General features: G+C 39.9%; 1 protein-coding gene across 1 annotated transcript in view; it reads left to right on the forward strand.

The window, feature by feature from the left end:
* The first annotated feature begins 4,195 nt into the window (after positions 1-4,195).
* The window catches only part of LOC131249153 (uncharacterized), a 28,346-nt gene continuing 5,938 nt past the window's right edge, over positions 4,196-26,603 (forward strand). The window contains exons 1-13 of the mRNA XM_058249740.1: positions 4,196-4,297; positions 5,776-5,911; positions 12,494-12,564; positions 12,649-12,793; positions 13,189-13,280; positions 13,388-13,556; positions 13,642-13,844; positions 14,294-14,508; positions 14,610-14,705; positions 24,847-24,968; positions 25,349-25,450; positions 25,524-25,633; positions 25,796-25,883. Coding sequence (XP_058105723.1) covers positions 5,795-5,911; positions 12,494-12,564; positions 12,649-12,793; positions 13,189-13,280; positions 13,388-13,556; positions 13,642-13,844; positions 14,294-14,508; positions 14,610-14,705; positions 24,847-24,968; positions 25,349-25,450; positions 25,524-25,633; positions 25,796-25,883 — 1,530 coding nt within the window. The 5' untranslated portion in view covers positions 4,196-4,297; positions 5,776-5,794. The remainder of the gene's footprint in view (positions 4,298-5,775; positions 5,912-12,493; positions 12,565-12,648; positions 12,794-13,188; positions 13,281-13,387; positions 13,557-13,641; positions 13,845-14,293; positions 14,509-14,609; positions 14,706-24,846; positions 24,969-25,348; positions 25,451-25,523; positions 25,634-25,795; positions 25,884-26,603) is intronic.

Below are 26,603 nucleotides of genomic sequence, written 5' to 3' on the forward strand. Positions count from 1 at the left end.
TAATCTGGCCCACCCACCACGACTCCACAAAGTAGGCCAGTGGCATCCACCGTTCAACAGTGGGGTACGGTCATGCGTAGAGATGCCGGGCAGTCTCCGTCGGATGCACAATGATGTGAGCACGCTACGAACGGTCCAGAGGAGATCAAAGTTACACGGACCCCACAGTAATGTATTTATTATATCTACACCGTTCATCTATTTTTAGATATCATTTTAAAGCACCATTAAAAATGAATCATATCCGAAGATCATGTCGACCACACCACAAAGAGTAGCGGAGATAATGATTTTCATCCTTAAACAATTCGTAAGGCCCACTATAACGTTTATTTTCCATCCAAACTGTTCATAAGGTCAAAAAGACCTGAATGAAGAGGAAAAACAAATTTCATATTGATCCAAAACTTCTGTGACCCCAAAAAGGGTTTCAATGGTAGAAGTTCAATCCTCCACAGCTTTTTATAGTGTGGCCCAGGTGATAGTTAGATCTGTCTTATTTTTCGTCTCAAGCCTTAATACGAGCTCGTAAAATGGATGAACGGTTTGGATTAACACATACATCATAATCATACCCACGGGACTTGCTGACGTCAATACGGCAGTACTACACAGCCAATCCACTTCCGTCTCCGTCACGCAGGTTCATTGCTTAAAAAAAATCAGGCCAGGCCTCTCACCTGCGAGAATCACACATCGGCATGGATTTTTGTCGGTCGGCCTCCACAAGAATCCTATTGAGTCGAGACCTGGTGACCCGACTCTGCAAGGCCCACCTCCATGTATGTGTTTTATCTGCGCCGTTCATTTTTTTTATCAGATCATATTGGAACGTGACCGAAAAGAATAGAAAGATCCGAAGCTTAAGTGGACCACACCACGGGAAACTGTGCCGATAATGACACCCACCATTTAACACTTGCTAAGGCCTACTAAGATGTTTATTTGCCATCCAAAATGTTGATAAGGTCATGTAGACATAAATGAAGGACAAACACACCCGAATCCATAGCTCAAGTGGCAGATTGAGGGAAAGATACGTCGTTTCAACACTGAGGTGTTGGTATCCATCCCTGCTAGGGGTGGCTAACAGTGAAGTGTGAATTGACAGTGTCGTGTGTTAACAAGCTAACAAAAAAATAAATAAAATAAACATATAAATAAATAAAAAACACAAATATCAGCTTGATCCAAAAATTACGTGACCTCCAAAAAATTTTCCCCTCCCTTTGTTTCCTCATTTTTTGGATCTTGACCTAAAGTGATATGTAAAAACGGATGCACGGAGTAGATAAAACACATATATCACGGTGGGCCATGTCCTAAAGTGATTGTAAGAACGGATGTACGGAGTAGATAAAGCACATAGATCACGGTGGGCCCACATACCGGATCTCCATGCAATCCGCGTCTCTAATGAACAGATCCGTACATTGCACACGTGTACTGGTTGGCTGGATTTCTCCCGGAAACAGGATGTGACCCGACAAGAATGAGGCGATGAAGGAACCTAGCGAGGGCTGGTGTACCTCACACCGGCTATATGGCTGCTTTACTGACGCCAGTAAGTTCAGTTTTTATGTGATATATCCAAACCGTCCATTCATTTGGAGACCTCTTCTTAGGGCTTGAGATGAAAATTAAGACATATCTAATTATCAAGTGGACCTCACGGCAAAAAGTAGTGGGGAGTGAATGTCTACCATTGAAACCTTTTTTGAGGTCACATAAGTTTTTAATCAATATGAAATTTGTTTCTCCTTTTCATTCAGGTTTCATGACCTCAAGGCCAAGTTGGATGGAAAATAAATGTTAGAATGGGCCCTATAGATTTTTTAGGATGAAAATTATTATCCCCACTAATATTTATGGTGTGGTCCAGATAATGTTTGGATACGGTTCTTTTCTTATAGAATACTGTAAAATGATCTCTCATATAATAAATACATAAACGTGGAGCCCATAAGACTTTGTTCTCCTTTAATCCGTTCGTGCAACTCGGAGCTCGAAGAGCGTGGGAAGCTAATTGGCTGCCTCACACCAGCCGTATAGCCACTGATTTGATGTCAACAGGTTTAGTGGGTCTAATGATGAGGTATGTGCTGTATCTAAACCGTTCATCTATTTGACAAGCTAGTCTTAAGGCTTGAGACAAAAAATAAGATAGACATAATTATTAAGTAAACCATACTACAAAAAGCAGTGGGGGATTGAACTTCTACCATTGAAACCCTTGTTGAGGTCACAAAAGTTTTGGACCAACATGAAATTTTTTTTTTTTCCCTTCATTCAGGTCTTTGTGACCATACGGGTAGATTGGATGAAAAATAGCCGTTATGGTCGGCCTTACAAATATTTCCGCAGTGAAAATCATTATCTCTAGTGGTACTTGCGATTCATTTTTAGGATAATCCTCTACAATGATCTCTGAAAATAGCTGAACGGTGTGAATATAATAAATACATCACTGTAGGGCCAGGTAACTTTGATCTCCTTGGGACCGTTCGTACAACACAGAGCTCGAGGAGCGTTAGTGCTCGTCTTCGCGGGACACGTACCTGGTGTGACTTGTGAGGTACACTAGCCAATCCGCTTCCCTACGACTGGACACGTACAACAGCTGTATAGCTGGTGTGTGGTACACCAGCCAATCCGCTTCCACCTAGCGGACCTGACCGCACGGTTCCACACGTGAGAGGTTCACACCACTCATCATAAGGAGCTTACCATGAACAGGCCGCTAGTCCTCTAATCAGGTGGGCCACATGTGTGGGTCAAATCAGCCATCCATTTTCATCATACATCTATAACCAATCCAATGATCACGCCTGTCAGCTTTTTCTAGGCCAGGAACGTTTTACCTGTGTCCCCACCAGAAGAGCGGTCCTGATCCAACACACGTATGCCGCTTTGGCTCTCCTGTCGCCTGAGTCAGGGGCCATTGCCGTTGGTGACTGACGGCGTCAGATTGGTAGCGCGAAGGGGTGGGAAACAGATCTTTTCAAAATAAGCAGAATTATTTAATACATGGGCCCACATCTTTGCATGGTACACACGCGTTTCTGAATTTGATAAGTGGGCCCATGTTTTCGATAACATAGAATATTATTCTGTTGAGACGCACCATGGATTGTCGATCCCTCAAAACTATTCACGATAGAATCATCTCAACCATTCAGTTTGTGGCCTAGGAATAGACGGTCATAAATAAAAGTATAATTAAATAGTGGCTATTTCAATCTTTCAAATTGATATATTTTAGATTCATGATCCATCCAATGGAAATAAACAAACCAATGGTCTGGATTACTGAAATATGGGCCCCAATTTCCAAAAAAGAAACCGTTGTTTACTGCACACAGATCCAAAGAGGAATTACTACTTGGCTCGCATTTGCGCGTGTCAATCGTGTGGATAGTGGGTCAGATTTTTAGTTAATCTAGACCATTGGTTTGTTGATTCCCAAAATGAAAGATTATATATCTGGACCATTTTTAATTCAATTTGGACCGTTTACGTACTTCGCTTCTTAATCATCCATCCATAAGTATAAGATAAAAATTAACTTATTTTTATCTATAAAATCTTTATTTATAGTTGTATATCCTTGGAAACAACAATCAACGGTCTAGATTAAAGGAAAACGTCCATCAATCATCAGATTGAAAACCGTGTAATACTGTGTAAAATCCCCATTTGCCGCATTCATTTCCCCCCTCTTTTTCAAAAGAAAACAAACATTGATACTCTGGCAGACTTTGATAGATGATATGCAGGCACATAGAATTTACTTAGAAATTGCATACGTGAAATATAATTATCCAAATTAAACTGTCCAAATTATGGGACCCAGTGTAAAGGTTTCATTAAATAAAATTAAAGCTTATTTGTTAAGCTGACTATCGGATCGGTCGACATTTAATGGACGCTAAAAAATGAAAATAATCCAACGGTTCTATTTCTGCAAACAATTGTTCACGAATCAGAGCTTAGAATTATTTATTTAAAATAATCTTGGGATTTTGAGTTGGATACAATGATCTGCACAATCTAGACGGTTTATTTGAGTTAGTATAGGCCACGTGTACAATTTATGAGTGCCTGCGTATGAAGTGTCATACGCGGCCTGAGTATCATATCACTCCTCTATTCAAAATCCAACCTTTCCTCTCTCTCTCTCTCGGTCTTCTCCAGGTCTTCTCCAGCCCTTGCCCTAGAAATCCTCTTTCAAGGGTTACAGAGAGATCAGGCTATCTTCTTCATCTGTCGGATTCCAGAAAGCTCTCCATCTCTCGAAGTATCGATTCTCTTCTTTCCTTTTGCTTCTTGAATTTCTAGGGTTTTCTTGAATTATCGGGTCGTGAGCCTCGGCCAGTGTTATGGTTTTGCTCAGGCGTTGATTGGTTCAGGGAACGTGGGGCCGAATTTCGGTGATCCAGGCCATTGATCTGATGGGTCGTGCTGTGGATAGGGGTTGCCGCTAACGATTGGCAGATTGGATGATCATGAACCTTCGATATTTTGGCCCTTTTTCTGTTGATTGTGGACTGTTTATGTGTTGTTGGTTGGCAATCAAAGGGTTAGAATATTCAATCCTGGAGATTTTTAAGGCTTTTCCTATCCACGGTGTGGCCTATCAGATCAACGGTCTAGATCATTTAATCATGGGTCCCGCATGACTCAGCGAACTGTAGCGGAGGCATTGGCTCCAATGACTCCAATTCCAAAAGAGGGGATAGATTTTTGTCTTTTACAGACACAGAAAAATCAATGCATTCGATCCAATGCCTGAGACGTATGGGTGAGATCCAGACTGTTCATTTGGTGGGTCTACTGTTTGTGAGTACCATAGCTCGAAGATCAGTTTGTGATCCTAGCTATTTAAACAGTGGGCCGTTTCTTGTAGAATGGGGACTGTTTCTTCGTTTTTTGTCCTCTCATATCCATTTGTTGGTCAGTAGTTGTAGGGATGGGATTGTCTGATTGTTGTTTGGGATCTTGACCCTCCATTGTAAGGACTTCCTGATGAATGGTCTGGAAGATTATATCTCATCCACTTGTGCCAGTACTGTTTTGGATCAAGAATGCAATGATTTCCCATCAATAGAGTAGAAGAAGAGCACTAAGCACAGATGAAAGCTTTCTGGTTGGTCCCCCTAAGCCAGAATGGGTTTGGGATTGGCCAAAACATCCCAATTCCTTAGTATGGTGGGTTGCTTGCTTAGGCGGACCAATTGGCATTTGATTCTGTTGCTTTTTCCCAAGTGCCAGATATGCATAACATTTCACAGTATATGTTGCTTTTATTATGCTGATAGTTTTGCGTATGCACTCATGTGGTAGTAGTAAGTAGATCCCTCATCACGATTCATGTGGAAAATATGTGGCTTGATCAGTACTGTTGAGCTGGCAGGTCATCGTGTGGATGAGCATAGGTCAAAAAACAGTTATTGGACAACTCTTGACTGTCTTGTTTTCATGGTTGTCTGATTGAATGCGGAGCGTTGCATTGTTTATATAGCTTACTTTTCCCTTTTTAGGCCACTAGTTGAATAGATGCCGGCTTATCCATGAAGTGGCCACCAGATCACCGGTCCTGGCCACCACATATCTTTTCCCACATGTTCCGCGAGGAGGAAGACTTCTAGGGCATGGGCTGCATATGTAGCATCTCTTCTCCTCTCTGTATTTTTGGTGGTTGGGTTCAATGGTTTCCTTTCTATCAAATGTTTGTAATATTTGCAGGAAGGGAATTGCTTATTGGGAATAATGCAGTTGTAAAGGTTGGAGGATTATGGCAAAAGTTGCTATTCCGGATCCATCATCATCTAATTCTTTTCCATTCGGGAGAGGTGCTTCAAAGGTGCAAGTTGATGCAACCATGAAAAGGAAGACACCCTCGGAATTGAGAGTAAGTATTTTCCAATTGCATCCATTTACTACATTCTTCGCACTGCATTTGCATGTGCTATGAATTCGATTGCAATAATTTGGTCAACAAAGTGACAATGGTAAAGTGCGAATGCTTTCCTTGGTATTTGTACTGGGATCAAGTTCCAAAATTACATTACTCTCAAGTTGGATATGAAAGGAAGCAATGGCAATTTGAGTGGCACTCCCTCACTAATGATATTGAGGAAGGTACTTCCAAGTAATTTCCATTACGTTGAGCTCATGGTTGCAACTAAATTCAATAGTGCACCTAGATGCAGCCTTGATATCACTTATACTTGCCCATTTTTCTCTCATCCTCTAAAACTTTCCCAATTAATTGGGGTCAGCTACATGAAATCTATTCCGCAATTTCACTGTATCAAGGGCCAAACCATCAGTTAAACCGTAGGTCATCATGTCTTTTCTTACTACGTTCACCCACGTCCTTTTAGGCCTTCCCCTTGCCCTTTCAGAGCCTTCAACTCATACCAAGTCACTCTTTCTTACCGGTGCAGTTTTTGGTCTCTGTTGCACATGACCAAACCATCCAAGTCTACTTACCTCCATCTTATTACCTATTGGTGCTACTCCTAAGTTCCCTTAAATTGATCCCATTAATAATTCTATCCTTTGTTCCTTCCTTGTCTTGTATTTATCCATATCAACATCTTCATTGTAGCTACATTCATCTTATGAACATATTGTTCCTTAACTGCCCAACATTCTGTCCCATAAAAGCATGGTTAGTCTTATAGTTATCCTATAAAAATTTCCTTTCAATTTGAGTTGTATGTGCCTCAACAGAAATATACTCTTAATCTCCTCTGTGATATTGGCCTTCCAAGCTCCCGGCCCGTGGAGACCCCCATTGAGCAAAATCATCGCCTCAAGCTGGACAATGGAGAGCCTCTTCTTGATGTTCACATTTATTGGCGTGTCGTTAGCGAACTCATTAATCTTATCATCACTGTGTAGATATCACCTATGTTGTGTGTTGAGCAAGTTTATGGATGCTCCTCGCACTTGTTATCTTGGTTTGTTTATCGTATCTTGAAGTTTCTGAAGGGCTCTCCTGGTCGAGGCATTCTTTATTCCAAACATCATTTATGGATTGAGGTCTATACGGATGTAGCTCGAGCTGAATCACCTTTTGATCCTTGGTCCACTTCTATTTACTGCACCTTGGTTGGTGGAAACCTCATTGGATAAGCGATTAACAATTTGTTTTACTTCTTTTCCAGTGTTGAGGTAGAATATTGGGCTATGGCTCATGGTGTATGTTAACTGCTTTGGTTATGCACCTTGTTGTTTGCACTTAGGCTTCATGCCTCCTCTCCCACAACTATTCACTACGATAACATGGCTGCTATTCACATAACCTTGAATCTAGTCTACTAGAAATGCACCAAGCACATTGAAGTTGATTGCAATTTTATTTGTGACAAAGTGGTTTCGAAGGAAATTCACTTCTCATATAAAAAATTTGAAGATCAACTTGTTGATTTTTTGACCAAAGGTACCGACTGTCATCACTTGAGTTGCCTGTGCTACAATGCAATTTGGGCATGATAAACATTCATGCTCCAACTTGAGGGGGAGTGTAGCTTTTCAAAAAAAAAAAAAGAAAAAAAAAAACTTGAGGGGGGAGTGTGGAGAGATATTGTAGAGGCATATATTTTGTTTATGTATGCATTCGTATGGTATCTTGTATTCTTGAGGAGTATCACACTCCTTAAATTATCTCATATATATGGTATGTGTTAGTCTTTGGGCTAACACAAATATCTTGCCCTAATCTCTCTCTCTCTCTCTAACTCTTTCTTTCTCTCCTTCTTCACCCTTTCTCCTTCTCTCTTTCTCTCTTTCTTTTCTTTTCTTTCTATTATCTCTTAGGTAGTTATATATTGTTCAAATTTTTTTTATTGTTTCTAGTCCCTTACTAGGCTTTGAAACATGATTGTTTCTCATTTATAGCTTTTTGTACATCATCGTTTCCACAACATTTACTCCTTCCTTGACATTCTACTTTCCTTTTTTCCTTCAATTTATTTATGAATAACATTGTTTTCTCTCCTTTTAAATGGATGCAACTTATGCCTAAGGGATGTCATAAATGGATTGTCTATCCATGAGTTGTTTATTTGCATTGGAGTTTTGGTGGAATTTATTCAAGCTATTTGGAGTGGAATGGTCTATGCTGTGTTTAGTTGGGGACTTCTTCCTTTCTTGGTATGGTGGCAAAAAACTGTGTCGGCCTCGTAATAGTCGTTACATGCCATTTTTTTCTATAACAACCGTTACAACCCCATAAAGCATAGCAATTCCCATTTATGTAACGGCCATAACAGTTGTTATGTAATTGTTTTTGAATACCTTACCATGGGTCGTCGTCTCCTGGGAGCATATCTCTAAAAAAGGTTCTCGAAGTGGCCCCTCTTTCTTGTGGGGAGATTTCTTTCTCATCAAGAGTTGGCTCTAAGGTCCGATTTGGTTGGATAGGTTGTGTGAGGACAATCCTTTATGTCACTTTCCTAGACTCTTTGGTCATGTCAATCGAGAAGTTCTTATTTCTCATTACGCCTTGGAGGCGGGAGACCACGTTCATCTAGGTGCTTACTTAAGATGAAACTTAACCATTTAGGAGTGTATTAAATTCACGGGTCTCTTGGAGAAGTTGCACGGTTTCTTTGGTGGGCCAAGATAATTGGGAGTGGAACTGTGATTGGCTTGGTGCTAGTGATGAAGAAGACGAAAGAGTTGAGACTGCGCCACTTGTAGTTGTTAAATGCTCCTTTGGCTAGACTATAGAAAATGATGATTGGTGTAGGAATTCAATTTTCACACTTATGCCAAGTGTGGTGACAAAAATTGCAAGGTGATCATTGATAGTAGTAGTTGCACCAATGTGGTCCTTGCTAGCACCATAGATCGTTTAGGTTTGATAGTCGTTCCTCACCCTTAGCCCTATCGATTCTCATGGGTTGATGTGTCTTTGATTCTGGTTTCTCAGTGTTGTCTAGAGGTGGGCATCGAGTCGAGTCGGATCGGGTCCAATTCGACTCAATTCGATTTTTCAAGAACCCGACTCGAACTCGATCCGATCCGGGACCGAGTCTAGCAGGGTTGACTCGATCCGATCCAAATTCTTGCTAGCTTGACCCGAACCGAGTCCGACTCGATCTGGGAAACCGAATTAAGTCGGATCGAGTTGAGTCTGTCCAGTCGTTTCAGACTGGGCTGAATTAAGATCGGGAGAGAGAGGGAGAGAAAGGAGGAGATGTGGGAAATCGGGAGAGAAAGGAGGAGAGAAAGAAGGAGAGAAAGGAGGAGAGATGGGTGGATGTGGCGCCTCGTTCGGGTAGAGAAAGAGAAGGGAGAGATTAGGGTTTTGTTCGGGTGAGGCGGCTAGTGAAAAAGTGAAAATAAAAAATTAAATATTATTTATATAGTACCTAACCGAATTGGATTGGATTGGATCGGATCGGTCCGGATTGGCCACTGATCCGAACTCGACTTGATGTACGTTCGGATCTGAGTGGGCCTACTCGAACTGACCCGATCCTGGCCTTCAGTTTGGATTGGATCGGGTCGGATCTGTCGGATCGGGTCGGATCCGTCAGATCGGGTCGGATTCTGCCCAGCTCTAGTGTTGTATCATTCCTATCTAGTTTGGTTCCTATACAAACACGCTGTGGTGTGATGTTTTGCCTTGGATGTAGGCCACATTATTTTGAGTAGACCTGGTTGTATGATCATGATGTGACACTATTCAATCACTCAAATACATGTTCATTTATGCATGAGGGTAAGAAGATAAATTTGAATCATCTCCTGCCCAAAAACACTCCAGAAAAGGATATAAAGAAACGTGATCCTAAAGATGTGAGGAAATTCTAGCTTGAGTCTCTCCATATAATAAATGTCAAAGAGTTTGAAAGGGAGATTAAAGCTGATTTGATGGTGTATGTCCACGTGGCAAGTGAGGACACACCTAAGGTTAGTATGGAGATGCCACCTGTGGTTACATTCAAGGGTAGTGTAGAGCTACCACCTGAGGTGAGTCTGGTATTGGAGGGGTCTGGTGATGTTATCCCAGAGGACATACCGGATGAACTTACACCCATGCGGAACATTCAACATGCCTTGGATCTTTTCCTCGGTTAACTCTACCAAACATTCCTCACGATCAAATGAGTCCCATGGAGGAAGTGGATCTGGATAGGCAAGTAGATGAGCCTAGGAAGCTCATAGATCTTATTTTTGCGTTAGTCTCACATAGGTCATCAGAGTCCGCATATGCATTTACATGTCATATCTATGATTCACATGCATGTTGAAATTAGAAAATGGATTAGCAGGAGCAATGAAACTTACAAGATAGTTGCCGACTCTCATCACAGGTTCAGAAAGTTTTAGATAGGTGACTGTAATGGTTCACATAAGGCCTAAATGGTTTCCGCAAGGGACCGTTAAGAAACTACAAGCGCGTAGTGCATAACCTTATAACATACTGAATAATTTGAGACACGATGCGTATGTTGCATCCACCTGACATGGGTATTAAATCTATATTCAATGTGGAAGATTTTGTGTCTTTTAAGGGTCCAACATCTACACCCACTAGCTTTTATTCAAACCATCACCTTGATCCTAATGATATCCTTCTCGACTTGTCCCATGACCGTTGGCCTATACCTGACTATTCTTCCCAGCATCTACCTCTTTTGCCATACACACCTACCAAGAGAGAAGATAAATGATATCTGGGATGACTGATGAGCCAGTGGTTTCCATACGACATGGAGGTTACCGGGAGTACCTTGTCAAGTGGAAGGGTAGATGAAAGTCAAACAATACGTGGATCACAGAGGCAAAACTTCAGTGGCGAGACCTTAATCCCAAATCTTAATCCACAAACCTGAATTTTCAAAATCCTAAATTATCAAAACCCCAACTTAGATTCTAGAATCCAAAACCTTAATCCACAAACTTGAAATTTTGAAATCCTAAAATATCAAAACTAGATATCCAAATTCCAAAATTCCCAATTTTTCCAAACCTAAATTCCCAAAATCTTAAAATCCATTGTCCAAATCATAAATATCCAATTCCCACAATCTGAAACCCACATTCCCAATTCTGCAAACCCCAAGTCCTTCAACTTTAACCGAAAATCTGAAAATCCATTGTCCCAATTTTGTGCTTTGTTTAGTCTGTTTCCTTGTTGTTTTCTCTTTTTGGCCTTAGTCCAATAGAGTCATCATCTTTCCAAAAATAACAAAAGCTGTCATTGGAGATTTCAGTGACACCAGGCTTGTGGCTATGGAACGTTCTTGTTGGCTTAAGAATCATCTTGAATGAGTGCCAATTGATGGGAGCACCCAAATGATACAAGGTGTTGTAAGATTCTCTATAAGCACTTGTACCAAATGGGCAAAGAAGCAAACAATATTCTAGGATATGTCGTCATTGGCACAAAATGGGGTAGTGGCAAATAGGTTTATATAACTTTTTAAAATCAAAGTTTCTCAGTGACGAGACAACTCAACCTGTTCATATGGAATGCTAGTACAACAGTGAGAATTAACATTATTGTTAATCATATCAAAACGATCTGTCACTTCCTTGTGGGGAATTGTCCAAGTACTATTGTGTTGCCATGTGCTTGTGACTAGAATTAAATCATAGGTTTGTTCACCTAACTTGGATTTGGACATTTTCACTTCAAACTCTAGTTTCAAGATACTAAAACCTGAACAGTTGAACATACATAGTGTTATCTATCATATGACACATTGTTACGGAATCACTCGATACTTGTAGACAAGCATTGTGCAGTTGGAATCACCTACCCAAGGTGCTGCTTTCATTCTGGACCAACCATTTCCTTAAACTCCACCTTTGAAAGCTGTAAGCTTTTTTGCACTCACCAACTTCATGATTTCCAAGACTCCATCTAGTCTACCTTTTCCATTCACATATTGTCCTACATTCAACTTATGCCTTGCCAAGAAATGTAACTTTATTGGATGTTGCATTTTGTATTTTTATTTCTAATTTAGTATATATTTAAATACAAAAAATATCTACATATTATTTTTGTATTTCTTGTATACTTTCTCTTTCTTCGTAAGTATTTGAAAGCCACTGCATTCCATTCCCAGTTCTATATTTGCATTGCACTCTTGCAATGGGGAACTAAGGCGTTGTCATCTCCTTTATTTGTTGTTCTTGTGACTAGATGCTTGGGCCCATTCCCTGGAGTGCCATGTCAGGCAAAATCAAACTCTAAGTGGGTTCGGCATCAAAAGCCCAATGATCTGTCTGTCACATTAACGCTACTACTTTCCAAATGCTCTTGCTCCCACTTATTGGTTATTCTCTGTCTTGACAACCTTGGCATGGTTAATTTGGTGTTGTATGTTTGACATGCATGTCACATTCTGCTTAGTGGGAATTATAAACAATGAGATTGCTCGGAGGCACCACTGTGCCGATCATAATACCTCATCTTTTAAGTTCAGATCTCCCTCATGACATTGTGTGTGTTGTGTGGCAGGGAGAGCAGTTGAAGCGGAAGAATTATGGAAGGCCTGATGAATCTATGGATCCTCCACTGTGTTCCAATGGGTAGACTTTGTCCCTTGCCTTTTATGCTTTGATTTGTTTTTAATTTATTTATTTTTATTGAGTGCACTTCTACCTGCTTTCCAGGACTACTGGAGGAAAGATTCGTGGAGTCAAGAAACTTGAGTCATCAAAGACTCCAAAGTACATAGACACCCGTGTGGATGAAGTATATCCTGTCAAAAAATCCAGTGACATGTTTAGAATCTTGTATGGAAAAGAAAAGTCCAGGGTGAGAATACTTCAGTCCAAAGTGAATGCACATATCAATCTTCATTCTTTTAGTTCTAGTTTATATTATACATGGATTAAAAAATTGTGTGGATTATACTGAGTCGACTTGTCCAAGTGGATTTGGATTCGGTGGAGACCAAAATTAGTTATCCGTGAGAAACATGCACGCTTCTAATAATGTCAGAACTATTCTGTCCAAGTGGGAACAAGGTGTACTAGTTTCGATCCCTAGGCAATTCTCACTCTGAAACTGAGTTCTCATTCACTGATATTATATGCAAGTATTGATTTCAAACTTCAACTTTAGCATCAGCAGTCATCAATCAACTTTGCCCATTTGCAGATGCATGGTATGGTTTTTATCTTATCGTATCTTATTTTTATGTTAAGCAGGATGCTTTTCCTTCTAGTGAACAAGCTAACTATAAGGAGAGCCCCTCTGTTGTTCGTAGTGTAGCTGCCGAAAGTCAATCCCAGCTTCCATGGTACTCTTTTCGTAATATCTAGTGGTGTATATTACTGACGATTGATGAACTTGACTCTTCTTATGCTATGGAGTCCTTTACATGTTGTTTACCATTTTGATATTCAGTGTAAACAATGGGGCTTCTAACATCTCCGATACTTCAACTACTTCTTACAAAGATGATCCAGAGCAAAGTTCTTTGAAGTTTGAGAAATGTAGTCAAAACACCTTTCGCAGTGTTGCTGAGCTTTCTCTGGGTAAAGAAATGCTATCTGGTCCTGCCATAATTGATATGGTAATATTTATTAGTAGTTTCCTTCTATAGTTTAGTTATTTAGTGAATTTCTCCGTGAGCAGTAATGTTTTAGAATTTGTTGTAGGATAAAGCACTAAAAGGAATGGTTGCTCGTGAGCTCCCTGCTCTCTCGCGATCGCCTGCTGATACTTCTGAAAAAATTGGTGATTTTCCATCTCTCTCTTCGGGCAATTTCTGTTCCGAAGTCCATATTCCTGGTCACAAAGTTCCTCTGGATTTTACATTGAAAACTACACTGCGATTGGTCTCCTCTTCCTCAGTGAGCTGGTGAGTGTATGTGTGAACATTGGTACATGTCATGTTGTGTTTTATTTGTTTTACATGTCATGCATGCTATAACCTGTTTTCATGCTTGGCTTTAATGGTCTAAAGTAGCTCTAAGCTTATAATAATTCTTTAAAATACTTTTATAATTGCAATATAGTCACATTCTGCCAAGTTTTGGTTGAAGTAGAGCTTATTTTGATGTATAATGAGGTGCCTTTTATCCTTCTGTCTTCCTCAATAGCCCAACAGTGATATATGTGAAAAATTGTTACTCTCCTAGGTTGCTAGTCCAAGTGTTGGTTGAAAGATTTTCTAAAGGTGCTGCTTTAACTTATGGACATGAAATTGTCTGCTTGTTTTTCGTATGTTGGTTTTCATGTTGGTGGATTGGTATCGAGATCATGGAGCTCTTTTAACCCTTTCTTTCCCTTTTTTTTTCCAATTTCTAGGTGCCACAGGTCAAACACGAATAGTGCTTTTATGTCCATGACCCTGTTTACATCTCAATTTGGTGGGTCGCGCGATCAACACGTTGGCAACTTATTAGGGCCCATTACTACATCTGAAGTCTTGTATTCCAAAGCTTTACATTCATGGACATACCCACAATCTTCTCTCCCGGCTTCTGTAATATCGGCACTGACATTATCTGCTGCACGTGGAGGTTCATCTTCTAAACATCATGAGTACCATAACTTATATCTGATCAAATCTTTTATTACTGGAAATGATCCTGAGACACTAACAAGTGTTTGCATTTTGTAGAAACGGACTTCTTGTTGAAAAGACAACTTGCTTGGGAGGATTCTTTTCGAAGTCTTTACTACTTGCTCAGAAAGAACATGTGTGACATCTTTTACTGTAATTATCTCCCCTTATGCCATATTATTTCTTTTGGATAATAAGCATGAACACTCAAATTGTAATTACCATAGTTTTCTATTTTTTAGGGGTTGATATCATTCCTCTTTGGAGGTAAACAATTAGGTGTCATGCTATTGCTTAGCTAATGTATGCTAATAGGTGGCATGGTCTTGTATGATGTCACAATATGCAGTTCATATAGACACTTCTATTAAGATTTACGCTACTATTTGAATGTCCTCCTTGAGCATGAATGATGCTAATCTTTACACAACAACTCATATACGACATTTAGCTATATTTATGGGTTCTTACCACTTTGAATTTCGATTACAATGGGCTTAAAGTTTTCTTTTATGCATGAACAAATGCACTAGACCTCAAAACTTGAGAAACACAAATTTGAAAGACATAGCGGACAATAGTATAGAGAAGGGAATTTTCCATTCAAAACTTGTGATGGTGTAGAATGATTAGATAGTAAGGTACAATAATAACATCCAACCAATAAATTTTGGTGACTTACAAACTAATAGAAGGGTTGCCTACTTTTCACACCCCAAGTATAGGGTTGTGATGTAGTAATAAACTCGGTAAGATCGAGGTCGAATCCACAGGGACTGAACCTTGTACGTAATCTGAAAATAACTTGAACAAGAACTAGGATAAGATGGAATCTAAATCAGGTAAAAGGAAGGATATAATTGTGAATTTATTTAACTAAAACTCATGAAATTCAAAGGTAGGGAGGGAACTAGGGTGCCAAGGATCCACTTGTAGCAATTGGGAAGCTACCTTACATTGATTCAAGAACACAACTGGAATCGGAGTCTCATCTTATCCAATTGGTAAGAAAAGATTTGTCAGATCTCTGAACATCTCATGGATCTAATCATCAGCAAAAAGATTGGTGAAGGTTTGGAAGTGATCCCGTCACCTAACCATGCCCAGGAGACAATGGCAAACAACAACTATTTACCAATCTCACAGCCAATCATAAGAGAATTGTGAAGGTTAGGAATGATTCCGTCACCCTACCATGCTCATGAGACAATGGTGAACAACGGGATTGCCTAATTTCACAATTTTTATACATGAAAAGAGAATATCTCAAGTTATCGCAGATCTATTGTAATTTGAATCACAACAAACCATTAAAACTAAAAAATATTCCTCAATAATCAAACTAGAATTCATAAGGTTCAACCAGACAGGAATCAAAACAAAGTCATCATCCCAATCACGTTACAAGCTTCACCTCTTAGCCCTAGCTAAGAGGTTTAGCTAATCATGATACGATTAACTAAAAATCCCTTAATAAAAACAAAACATCAAAGAAAAAGGGAGGAAGAAATCCTGTTGTCCGGCCAAAAGAATGACCAGCCGCTGTCCTTCTTTCTTTCTTCCTCTCGTGCGCACATTTTCTCCACGGCCAAGATAGATCCCTTGAATGCCTCCACGGCTGCACTCTCCCCAGCCTCTCTCTTTCTCTCGCCCTTTTATAAAGCAAGGAGAGTCGGCTGGCTAGCAGAACCGACCTCTGTTTTTCGCAGCGAGAAACGCACAAATATCTATGTTTGAACCGAATTTTGAAAGGCTGACTGTCCATATCCCTCAAAAATGACTTCTTGGACGGGGTTATGGCTACCCTATCTCGCCTCTGGACAGTTCAGATGGTGAATCAGATCATTGACATGATCGCGGAACGGCCCGGAACATCCGGATTTTTCAGACGCACGGCCTGCGAAGAACTGACGCTGCGATGATCGGTGGGCCCCATAGTGATGTTTTTGATGAAATCCGATTCGTTCATTGGATTCCTGATGAGATTTCAGTCGGGAAAGGGTGGTTTTTATCGAGTTTTGGTGCGGTCCACTATATAAAATCAATTCGCCATCCATTCTGCGTTTTTCGACGATCCACGTGTATATGTGTGTATGCGGCCAAAAGGACACAGGTGAGGGTTAAGCCCACCCCCTGGTCACATTGGACGGTTCAGATCTTCCATTTGGATGATGCGTGGGCCCCACTACTCAAAAATGGACGGCGTGCGTCAAGACACTGGAGAATCCGGTTTCTTAAAGAAAGCATCGGTCAAAGGCCCTTTGACCGAGAGCAATGATCCGGTGTGCGTCTATTGCACATGTACCCTATGTAAATGTAGTGCACGTGTGGGGTCACTCATGATGTTTGTGAGAAATCTGTTCCGTCCATTCATTCTATCACCCTGTTTAAGGGGTTAAGACTGAATTTGAAGCATATCCAGATATTAGGCGGGCCCAAAATCGATAGTTTATGGGCTGATTTGTCTGTTGGGCCACTTCCACAGGATCCAAGAGCTGAAATTTGACGTGGACGGTTAATTTATGGTCCTCAAGCCATATATAAACTTTCGAGCCGAACAGATGGTGGGAACCCTGTGATCTTGCATTCTGGACGAATTTCGGCCCTCTTTAGCGTGAAATACTAGATTTTCTTGAATCTCAGGCGTGTAAATTCTTCGATCTCGGTCCCCTGGAGTTCGTCCCTTGCCTTGGTGACTTCAGAGCGTCAAATCCACGCTTTTAGTATCCTTTTTCAATTCAGGCTCCTAAATACACCTTGCAACATAAACACGATTAAAACAAACCGTTTAAACATTGTCATGCACGTAAATTCAGGTAATAACTGGGGTCTAATATGCAATATTTGACCCTCAACACATACCCATTACGCTATATGGGGGCATAACGCCTGATTTTGATTTTTTTATTTTTTGGATCGTAACGGATCGTTACGAGGGGCATAACAACCGTTATGGCACTTGAACAATCAATTTAAGGTTTTCTACATTGTTGGGGGTTTTTAACAACTTTTTCTCTTCATTAAATTTTTTTTTCTCCGTTTTTGGGAGTGACTCTAAGGTGATTTTGACCATTGTTGTGCAATCTAAGGTGATTAAAACATGAAATCTAATTGTTTTGGAAGGATCAAAACTTTAGGGGTTGAATTTTGGAATATAATAGATTGCTTTCCAAATAAAGGAGGCATGGTAAAAGGAGTCTTTAATGGGCAAGTACCAGAACCAATATCGAGAGAAAAGCAATCAACGACAATGATGTTAGTTGATAGGCAGAGGGCCGTCAAGTTCGGAAAATCCAAATAGAGTGGGGTCTCCCCTCATCAAATATCCTCCCAGAACTTGACCTTGGAACTATCTCAAGAGCAAACTTGACCCCATTTAGCACCTTAAGGGCAATTTGATAGATTGCTTTCTAAATAAAGGAGGCACAATAAAAGGAGTCGTTAATCCACAATCCCATAGGGGTCAACCTATATTTGGTAGCGCTGATACTACACCACAAACTCGACTCTTCAACACCAAATATCCAAACCCATTTACCCAAAAGAGCAGAATTAATAAGTTATAGCCTCTTCATCCCAGTCCTCCCCCTCCTCCGATGCAGGACATGAAATTCAAATATGATGTGCGAGATTTCAGGCTTAAGATCACGTTAGTTCAGAAACAATTACACAAATTTCATATCCCACATGAAAGTCCAAACCATTCAATTAAGGGGAATCTATACGGGTCCAAGCCTACACATGTTAGGGCTGGATCAATAAAAATTATGAACCAAATGATACTTAAAGATAAGAAATAATCATTCACACATGCACAGTAATCAGCCCTTAATCCAAGGGATTCACTAATTTCAACTCAAGGAACCCTAGGGGTGAAAAAAAGGGCAAATAAATTAAGGGTCATGTAATCTAAGGTTATGGTTTATGAAAATAGGTATAAAAAGGGGAAAATAAGAGAAAACCTGAACCGGGAGACAATTCCTGTGAGCAGACAGTGGGCTAGGGCCTGACGCACGTGCGAGCGGGTCCCACACCCGGAAACTGATTCCTTGGCCCTGGTCGGCCAGGGGTGGGCTCCAAACTCCCAAAGTTTTAGGGTAATCCGAGCTACGGGCTGTGCGCGGTGCTCCATTGAAGTTCCAGCCCTCCTGTAGGGCCCGGTTTTGGAAATTGGCTGTAGGGAGAAGATCTGCTGCAAAACTGATGGATTCGAGTCGAGGATGGCTGTAAAAGGTGAGATATATGGATGGAAGAGGGTAGGGGCGGATGGGGATAGATGTGGCTTTGCATCATGATGGTTAACTCTTCGAAAAGGGAGGGCTTCGCACCCATTTCAAAATTTCCACAACTCAGAAACTCAGAGAGTAGAAAAAACTTGCAAGAATTTTTATTTTTTATTTTTTATTAAAAGCAACGGTGAGAATATCATTAAAGGAAGAAAAGAAAAACAAAAAGGAAAAAGAGGGAGCTGAACTGCTTAGAGAGCAGGAGATTCCTAGCCACCTAGGAAAGAAAAATCAACACTACTAATATCCTTATCATTTACAGCCCATTCTAACACTATTTTTTTGGCTATCCTAGAACTCGCGCCATGTGCGCAACCTATTACTTGGCGATGAAGTAAACCAAAATAAAAACTAATCAAAGAAATCTAAAACGTTCATGATATTCTAAATAACATAAATAATCAAAACCTAAAATATGAAATCAATCCGACTAGTGGGCCCCGATCATGAGATCCCATGATGGGCTTTTCTTGATTATTGGGCCCACTCTAATGAACCAAAACTCCGTCTTCTAACTAGTAGGCCCTTCTTGGACGTCGTTATCGAGCCAGATCCAAATAGAGTGGGGTCTCCTCTCATCAAATATCCTCCTAGAACTTGACCTTGGAACTATCTCCAGCCACAAACTTGACCCCATTTAGCACCTTAGGGGCAATTTGATAGATTGCTTTCTAAATAAAGGAGGCACAATAAAAGGAGTTGTTAATCCACCCATATTTGGTAGCGCTGATACTACATCACAAACTCGACTCCTCAGGGTCCTTGCTCTTGCTCAGGTGGTAAACTATCAGGAGTTTCCACTCCCGGTCAAGGGTTCGAGTACCCATAGGTAGTGAAATTCCACCAGCGTGAGTGCGTGGGGTGCGTGTGCGTGTGTAAAAATAAAATTAAAAAAAAATACTCGACTTAACACCAAATATCCAAACCCGTTTACCCATAAGTGCAGAGTTAATAAGTTATAGCCTCTTTATCCCAGTCCCCCCCCCCCACCCCCCCCCGGCGGCCAATTCATTGAAAGGACGACAAACTTTGCAAGAGATGATTTTCCAACCATCGATATACAAACTTCTTTTCAATTTAGGAGGTGATATTTATCGATAATGGTTCCACCTTGCTAGGGAAAATCCCTTTTGAGTCTATCAATGTGCTCAAGCAATGCCTTGTGGCATCTAAATGAGGACATGAAATAGAGAGCAACCCACTCTTCCACGAGCTAAGCTTTTGCTCCATTCTCTCCACAACATTATCCCAAAGATGACTTGTAGGTTTGTCAAAGAGAAAGAAAACAAGAGAAGCAGAAGATTGACACACAACCGAAAATCTTCGTAAGAGAGGAAAGCTCTTCCTAAGAGGTGTGAATTCTGAGGTTTTCAAACTTGGATAAAATTGATTTTTAACCAAGAAACCAACTCAAACTAGCGGACTGAGGCTCTCAAATTGGCAATAATAGAGTCCTTGGCTTCATAAAACAGAATAGTGTCATGCGTAAACTGCAGACGAGATTATCAACAAAATTTAATTTTTTGGGGAGTGGATTATTGGAATTCATGTATACTCGTTAGATCTACACATGCATGTAAATAAATGTTTTTCATTTGAATTTTTAATTTTTTTTTGCTGATTTATTAATTTTGGTTATTCTTTGGAATGAATAGTGCATGTTTTGATTTTCAATTTTTTTCTTATAATTATTTGGGGAAATAATGTCAAATCTTGGGATATGCATTAGTGGGATGAGTATGAGTTCCATAGACTACGTGAACTTGGAGCCTCGTTTTAAGAGCATTCGAGTGGTTCTCCAAATTGGTGGTACTATTCAACTGAAATTAATTTCAAGGTTTTTTTTTTTTTTTTTTTTTTTTTTTTTTTTTTTTTTAAAATTCAAAAACTTAGGGGGATGATATTAAACGTTTAAGGATATGCATGATTGGGATGAGTGATGTGAATTACATGAATTTAGGGTTGTTTTGGGGGCATTCGAGTGGTCCTCCAAATTAGGCACCAGAACCAATCTCGAGATAAAAGCAATCAACAATAGTGATGTTAGTTGATGGGCAGAGGGCTGTCAGGTTTGGATAATCTAAAAAAAGTGGGGTCTCCTTGCATCAAATATCCTCCCAGAGCCTGATGTTGGAACTGTCCCCAACAACAAACCTGACCCCATTTAGCACCTTAGGGGCAATCTTAGAGATTGCTTTCCAAATAAAGGAGACACTGTGAAAGGAGTCTTTAATCCACCACCCCATAGGTGTCGGCCCGTATTTAGTAGCGCTGATACTATGCTACAAACTCGACTCCTCAACACCTAATCTTCGAACCCATTTACTCAAAAGAAGAAAATTAACAAGGTATAGCCTCTTGATCCCAACTCCCCTCTTGAAAGGACGGCAAGCTTCTTTCCAATTTCGGAGGTGATATTTATAGATAAGGGTTCCACCTTGCTAGAGAAGATCCCTTTTGAGAGTCTATCAATTCGCTCAAGCACTGCCTTGGGGCATCTAAATAAGGACATGAAATAGAGAGAGCAACCCACTCTTCCACGGGCTAAGCTTTCACTCCATTCTCTTCACAACTTTATCCCGAAGATGACTCGTTGGTTTACTGGAAAAAAAAAAAAAAAAAAAAAAAACAGAAGACTGAGGTAAGAGAAAGTAAAGGCCCTCGATACACAATTGAAAATCTTCGCAAGAGAGGAAAGCTCTTCCCAAGATGTGTGAATTCCAAGGATGTTGGACTTGGATAAATTGATTTTCAGCCAAGAAACCAACTCAAACCAGTAGATCAAAGCTCTCAAATTGGTCACACTAGACTCCTTGGCTTCACAAAACGAAATGGTGTGATGCACAAACCGTAGACGAGATTATCAACAAAATTTGATTTTTAATGGAGTGTGGACTATTGGAATTCTTGTATACTCTTTAAATCTACACATTCATGTAATAAATTATTGTTTTTCATCTGATTTGTTTTGCAAATCATTAATTTCAGCTATTCTTTGGAAGGAATAGTGCCTGTTTTCATTTTCAATTTTTTCTTCTTATAATTACTTGGGGAAATGATGTCAAATCTTAGAGATATATTTGTGGGATGAGTTCCATGGACTGAATGTACTTGGAGCCTCGTTTTGGGAGCATTCGAGTGGTTCTCCAAATCGGTGGCACTATTCATCTGAAATTAATTTCAAGCCTTTTCTTATAATTACTTGGGGGGATGATATTAAACGTTTAGGGATATGCATTATTGGCACTATTCATCTGTACTTACTTTGTTTATTGTGAATAGTTGGCTCATTCTAGTTGTTTATCTTGAAAAGTTGCTCCATTCTTATTTTTTCTAGATATTTGTCCGGACTTATGATTGTGTTGGGTAGTTGGCCCAGTCTTGGTTGAGCTGGATAGTTGATCCCTACTTGTTGTCTATATTGGACAGTTGGCCCATTCTTATTTGATCCGGATGGTTAATTGTGTTGGAAGTTGACCTAACCTTGGTTGAGTTGGATAGTTGATCCAGGTTCATTTGTGCCAGATGGTTGTTTCAACGGCTCACATTACTATAGTTGTAGAAGTTCCTGTTGGAAAAGAATTTCTTTCTTTCTTAGGCTTGATTATGTTAGAGAAGAATTTCTTTCTTATGTTTGATTATGTTAGCCCTTGTTCCAAATTGGGCTTCATCAGGATGCTCCGACTTGACTCTTGAGGGATTGTTGAAAGGTTGATGGTTGAATAAGCCCCATTTTGGCCCATAGGTCCCATTTACATTTTTACTAGTATAAATAAGAGTAGAGGGTTGGGGTTTCAATAAACCCTAAGCATCTCATGTTCTTGCTATCTCTCTCCTCTCTCTCTCTCTCTCATTGTTTCTTTCTTCCATCTTTCTTCTTCTTCTCAGTGTAGCTTCTTGTAGGCCCTCAAGATTAGCATAATGTAGCTGTTTAACATAAGTATAGTTTTTTTACTGTTGTAGTTTGTAGTTTGTACAATGTATTCACATCAAGTCATCAATAAAATTTATATGTTGGTAGTTTTTAATAAGTTGTTAGTTAACTTGTTGATTGTTATAGATGGTTTAATAATCTCATTTAGATGGAAATATAATCCTATAATTTAACAAACTATAAAGATGATTTGACAACATTGGTCACACTCCTTTGTTGTGTCCATCTTCTTCAGGGCATATGCATTAAAAGAAGCACTTCTGTCTCGGTTGATGGTGGCATTGTTGGAATATTCGTCGAAAACCTCCATTGCACCATCATGTGAGGTCTTCTAGTAATGTTGATAGAAGGCTAACGACCAAGGTATTCAATAACAGTAATGGTGGTTGTAATGGCCAACCTTATGGCAGTTATGATGTTGGTCGTGACGGCCGTTGCAACCCTGTAATGGCCATTGCAACCTTGTAATGGTTAGAAATCTTTTAAAGGAAGAAAATGTGTCGGCCTCGTATTAGCTTGTTATGGGGCCATAACGACCATTACCTGCCATTCTCTTTAAGAGCGGACGTTGCAGCCCTGTGTCGCTTAATAGGTCCCATCGTTATCGTTACATTATGGTCTTTATGGGCTTGTTACATGTGCCATTTTAATGCCAACTTGCCACTCATGTAGGAGGTGAATACCATGATTACTATAGGTTGCATTCTGTAGGTCGCTGGGCACAAAAATGAGGTGTTTCCTCTAAACAGGTTGGCCAATGTTAGAATCAATGGATAACCGCTGGTTTGTCTCAAGATACAGGTGTTGGCCACTTTGTGCATGGATCATCTTTATTTTCGATGTGATTTTCATGATGCGGCCTTTGCGATTCATGATACTGGTGCCTTGAACAACAAGCATGTTGGTGGAAAAGGATGGCACGGTACCACAAGTTATGGTACCCTTACCCTTGCTATAGGCTATATGCGATTTGTTCTGAAAAAGCACACTGATATGTCCCTTTCAAAAAAGACGAAGAGAGTAATTGATACGATGCACAGGTACTCAGAAATTGTACACATCAATCAAACTAACTAAATTAAATCAACTAAAATTTGGATTTCATTTTAGCGAAGTCAGAGTCCCAAAATCAGAACGTTTGAGTGATTCTAACCTTTGATTTGTGAACACTTCCTTGACAAAATATGACCATTGGAATTTTATTTTATTTTTTCCATTTCAAATGTCCAATAACCAGATTTTCAGGCTGGATTTTCAGGCCTAACATGAGTGCACACATCTAATGGATGGGTTGGATGGCACACAATCATTGCTGCCCAAACACGTGATACTTGGTGAGCTGAGAGGTGGGAAGATAAGTCGAACCCTTGTCATAAGAGGGCATGCCATTTTTTGTTATCGAAATAGTGTTGTGTTTTTTTTTTTTTGGGGGGGGGGGGGGAAACCAGCAATGCCAATAATGCTTCATTTAAGGCAAGCAGAAGACGATGCAGAAATAGCGGTATCTTGGTATCATTGCTACGATGCTATCAGCATAGTCCATTAGTGCACCAAATGTATAATTATCTATGTTGATATTGCTATTTCTATGCGAATAGGAATATGATGCGTGCCAAACGGGCCCCTCATTTGGCCCCTAGTTTCTCCATGAGAAAATCATGAATCGTTGCATTGGTTGACCTTACAAGGAGAGGGTTGAAGGTGATTTCGACTTCAGACCAAACCCCCTTTATGAGATAGAACATGGACCTTATTATTGGAAGCTTTAGCAGATGAAGATGCAAAATGTGATCTTTGCATTTAGTCAGCGGCAATAGCTACCAATAAAGGGGCTTGCATGAGTCACTCTCATGGGGCGCATGTTGATTGAAAAGCCACAAGAATCATTTATTTAGGTACTAATTAAATTCAACAGCAACATGATATGGTTAAAATGCATTGTATTTGCAACTTGATGGATTCTTTGGTTGGAATTTCTTATAATTTTCCTATTTGTGATGTGGTTCTAATTTGGATTTGCTTCTTCTACATTGCTAATCATTTGCTGATTTATTTTTCATTGGAAATTTCGTAGTTTGTACTTCACAATTTGTGGTGATGTTTGTTGGTGGTGATCTTTCGGGAAAGGTGAAGCGCTCGTGTAATGCTTATTTGTCTCAGTCAAGTAGAGGTTTACGATCCTTGCTAAGGGAGCATGTAAGCTATCACACTTTTATGCTGTGTGTGTGTGTGTGTGTGTGTGTGTGTGTGGTGTGTGTGTGCGCACGCGCGTGCGTGCGTGTGTTTGACCAAAATTTTCAAGTATGATTGGATTCTGAGAACTGGAGAGTAATATTCCCATTCCTGTCTCCTTGCCATATCAGTACTTTTATCCAAATACTGATGCCTTCCCAGGGGCCAGGACTTGAGGCTGGTGGTTTTTTGAACCATGACAGGGGTTTAAGTGGTGTCCTTTGTGTTTTTGCTTGGAAGGTCTGGATTTGTTGCATCTTGCAAGGAAATGATGCTTTTCATCTCTTGCATTGCACACACTTATGTTTTCATTTTTATTTTATTGTGTTGTTTTCCAATCATAGGGAATCCATTTTTCCATGCCTCTTTGCCATTCTGAAGCTGAAGAAGATACTGAAGAAGATCTGGTTGAACTCTCTGAGATTGAGAAGCACAATCTGGGCCAGGTTTGTATTTGTGCTCATCTTCTTTTGTTAATACTTGTGCTATTTTCTGATTATTTCTGCTGCTTTTATGCAGACGCGTCACCTGGATTCCATGTCCGATGTTGACAATAGATCTCAGTCTTTGCTAGCATTCATTGGAAATGAGAATGTCCATGGATTGTTTGATTTTTTGTTAAATTATAGGTAATAATAATAATAATCAATAGTAAAATCTAGTTTGGAATCTTAAAACGTCTCGAAGACACCATACATTATAGTTAGGCTTCTTCAAACTTTATGTTTTGGATATAAATGTTCAGACCTCTGATTGGATCTCAATTTTCTTTTCATGATTGGTGTTATTAGGTCTTTCTTGAGTTCCTTGACCAGCATTGATGTCCCTGCACTATGTTCACCTGTGCCGTTCGAAAATGCATCTCTTCATGTTCCGGAGGTGGGTATTACTATTTACATGTTACCATCACTGATTTCGCAGAGATTTGTTATATATTTGGTTGAAAAGGAGAATTAATTCTTTGATAAGGTTGTATTTCATGGAGAACCAAACTATATTTACTCCTGGGAAGTGGTAGATAACTGGCATTAGCATGCTGCGTGTCTGTTTGTGTGAGACTTTCTAAGAAGTGTGAGAAATGTGAAATTGGCTGAGAGCTGTTTTCCTATTTCTCAAAATTTGCAGGAAGCTCACAAAAAGTGTCTGACCGAAGTTTGACATGTTCTGCTGGGGGCCTACAAGTGTCCTAAGTATATTCTTGATTCCCCATCCAAATGCTCGAACCTAGCAATCAGAAATTTAGAGTTATCTGGTTTTACAAATCATAGTTTTTATTGCTCAACTAATGTTTTACTAAAAAAACTTCATTGAATTGGCTCTACTCAATCAAGATTCTGGTTAAGGTGGTATAGGCAACTCACTTCCCATCTTACTTGACAAACTGGTTTGAGCACTTGAAATTCTCCATGAGGTTCTTGACAAGCTTGATCAAGTCTTGAAACATTCCGTCAAGAAGTCAAAAGCTCAAGCTAGCATATTATATCAGAAGTTTTTCAAACTTGATCTAGTTCCAAGCTTTCAAACCTTTACTTCAATTGTGGACATAGTTACAAGAAGGCCAATAGTTTGCTGTTTGCATAGGCACATTTCTTTTAAATA

This window comes from Magnolia sinica, chromosome 6, assembly GCF_029962835.1.
Source record: "Magnolia sinica isolate HGM2019 chromosome 6, MsV1, whole genome shotgun sequence".
Taxonomy (NCBI): domain Eukaryota; kingdom Viridiplantae; phylum Streptophyta; class Magnoliopsida; order Magnoliales; family Magnoliaceae; genus Magnolia; species Magnolia sinica.